Below are 2,138 nucleotides of genomic sequence, written 5' to 3'. Positions count from 1 at the left end.
CAAATTAATTTATCGTTCAACCTATTCAAAAAGCCGTATGAGTTGGGTTTGTGATATTAAATAAGACCAATTTACGATATAAAATGAAAACAAGAGAGTTAAAATTAGAAAAACTCTGCTTTATTTAAAATGTAAATGCAGGTAAGCAAATATAAGCACATGTGCTGCTGTAGTTGGATGAGGATGGAGGAAGGATTGCTGAATGTGGTGCAATCGTTTATACGCGGGGTTCACTAAGACAAGATTTTTTAACTTTGATAGTGTACTATTCTTAAAAATTACAAAACGGATTTTTTAAAAGTGGAACTGGCGTGCTATTGGTAGGCTAATATTTACGGAAACGTACAACTATGTTCTGGGTTATTGTAAACCATTCTTTTTAGATGTATTGTAGCGTCCCTGGACTCCCTGAAGACGAATGACGACAAAATACTTGGGCAGAATATATATTTAGCTCAGAGAAGGTGTCTGAGCTGTGGCATAGCTCAAAAAGGCCAGACCACCCAGCGAGGTACAAGGGGGCTAGTTCGAAGTCCAAAAGTGGCGTCTCACCAATGCCGGTGGGTAAACCACTATCGTATTACAGCATAATGCTTTGGTAGGACACAACAGCATACCTTCTGTTATGCTGCTCTGAATTGGAAGGCATTCGAGATACTTAGGTTGAAAACGGATGCCATCAATTTCGTGACCGAGCTAACACCATCGAGCACTGGAAAGTAGAAGAGCGCTTCCTCGCAAAGATCTTGTTAATCGTGAAATCCTAGTGTCACGCAACGTATAAGGTCCTTTTAAACTGGAATTTTTCATCAAGGAGCCAAAAACGGAAGGTGCAAGGGAAGCATAGCTAAAATTCTACGCTGTATAGCCGCATTCGTGACCATGCTAGTATTTGGTAATAGTAAGCAGTACAACTTCATTAACTTGCACAAACAGGTATTTTGATCCATTTTTTGCCTGTCAGAAAGGATTAAGCCAGTGAGCGAAAATATCCCCACAAAGCAAATTTTTTTTAGAGTTCGCCCATTATCTTTTGTTTAGCTTTCTTTGTTGTAAGCTCTTTAAACTTCTTAGCCACCTAATTTATTACCCTATTACTACTTAACGCAACCTTAATCCATTTTAGTCCTTATTCCTCGTATAGGTTTTGACGGAGTTTAGATGTACTGGTTTAACTAACCGCGAAAGCGTTACTTAGCCGTTGTGCTTGTGTGTACGCTGTGGTCCGTCGTGGGTTTTTGCTGATTCCAGTTAGTATGTTTTTCAGTTTTTTCCTCGTGGCTGCAGGTTCTCACCACACTTTTTACACAAGTATGGTTTGAAGATGACCCAGTGTTTCGTGATTTTTCCACATGTTTCCCGTGTCTCTCTAACATAGCTTAAGTGGAACATTTTTCTGTTCTTGAATCAACCTTCGGCGTTTTTACTTGTCTTGTTGCCTTAATAAAAATGTGCAGCATTAGCCCTTGCCTATTTATTCATATATTCATCACTTTTTAAGACTAATTTTGTGCACCTACGGATATCTTTTCCATCTTGTCTCCATGTTTCATTAAGGCTAAGCTCTTCCCGAATGCCAAAGTCAATTAAAATTGATCAGTTTCGCTACATGACGAATGAGTCATGGCGTGTTCTAATGGCTGTTGAAATGGGTATGAAGAATCATGAATTCGTACCCCTCGATTTGGTGCACAAAATCTCCCGTTGTGCTCGTCGCGGCTCCGCTTTCTTGAAGCTTCTTCGTGATGATCTTGTTCCTCATGGTCTTCTTGCCTATGAAGGTGATTCTCGAAAAGGTGCGTTTTTTCAACTATGATGACCATGATCTTATTTGTTAAGTCGTCTTCACAGATGACTAATGCAAAAGCGAAGCCCTGAGTTGATATTTGGCCAACGTCGTAATACATCTCCTTCAGGATACTCAGGGTATCGTCTCACAAATCTTGGATATGACTATCTGGCTCTGCATACACTAACAAAGTCTGGTCAGGTGATTGATTTGGGCTCAATGATCGGTGCCGGGAAGGAATCCGACGTTTATCTTGCTGTTGCCGGTGATATGTGTGGTAGACAAGGTAATGACATGTCGGAGTCAACAAGGGAAGTCGGAGACCAGCAAATATGGCCACATCTACCCT

The 2,138-nt window shown here is 40.5% G+C and overlaps 1 protein-coding gene across 1 annotated transcript in view; it reads left to right on the top strand. All coding sequences in view use genetic code 11, as the record gives it.

The window, feature by feature from the left end:
- The window catches only part of EGR_00618 (Serine/threonine-protein kinase RIO2), a gene marked incomplete at both ends in the record, with an annotated part of 4,321 nt that extends 2,505 nt beyond the window's left edge, over window positions 1-1,816 (top strand). The window contains one exon of the mRNA XM_024489867.1: window positions 1,558-1,816. Within this exon, the coding sequence (XP_024355864.1) occupies window positions 1,558-1,816 (259 nt within the window). The remainder of the gene's footprint in view (window positions 1-1,557) is intronic.
- Between the last annotated feature and the right edge of the window lie 322 nt (window positions 1,817-2,138).

The sequence above is a fragment of the Echinococcus granulosus genome (assembly GCF_000524195.1).
Source record: "Echinococcus granulosus chromosome Unknown EG_S00002, whole genome shotgun sequence".
In the NCBI taxonomy this organism is placed as follows: Eukaryota; Metazoa; Platyhelminthes; class Cestoda; order Cyclophyllidea; family Taeniidae; genus Echinococcus; species Echinococcus granulosus.
This window is presented reverse-complemented; position numbering and strand designations above follow the sequence as displayed.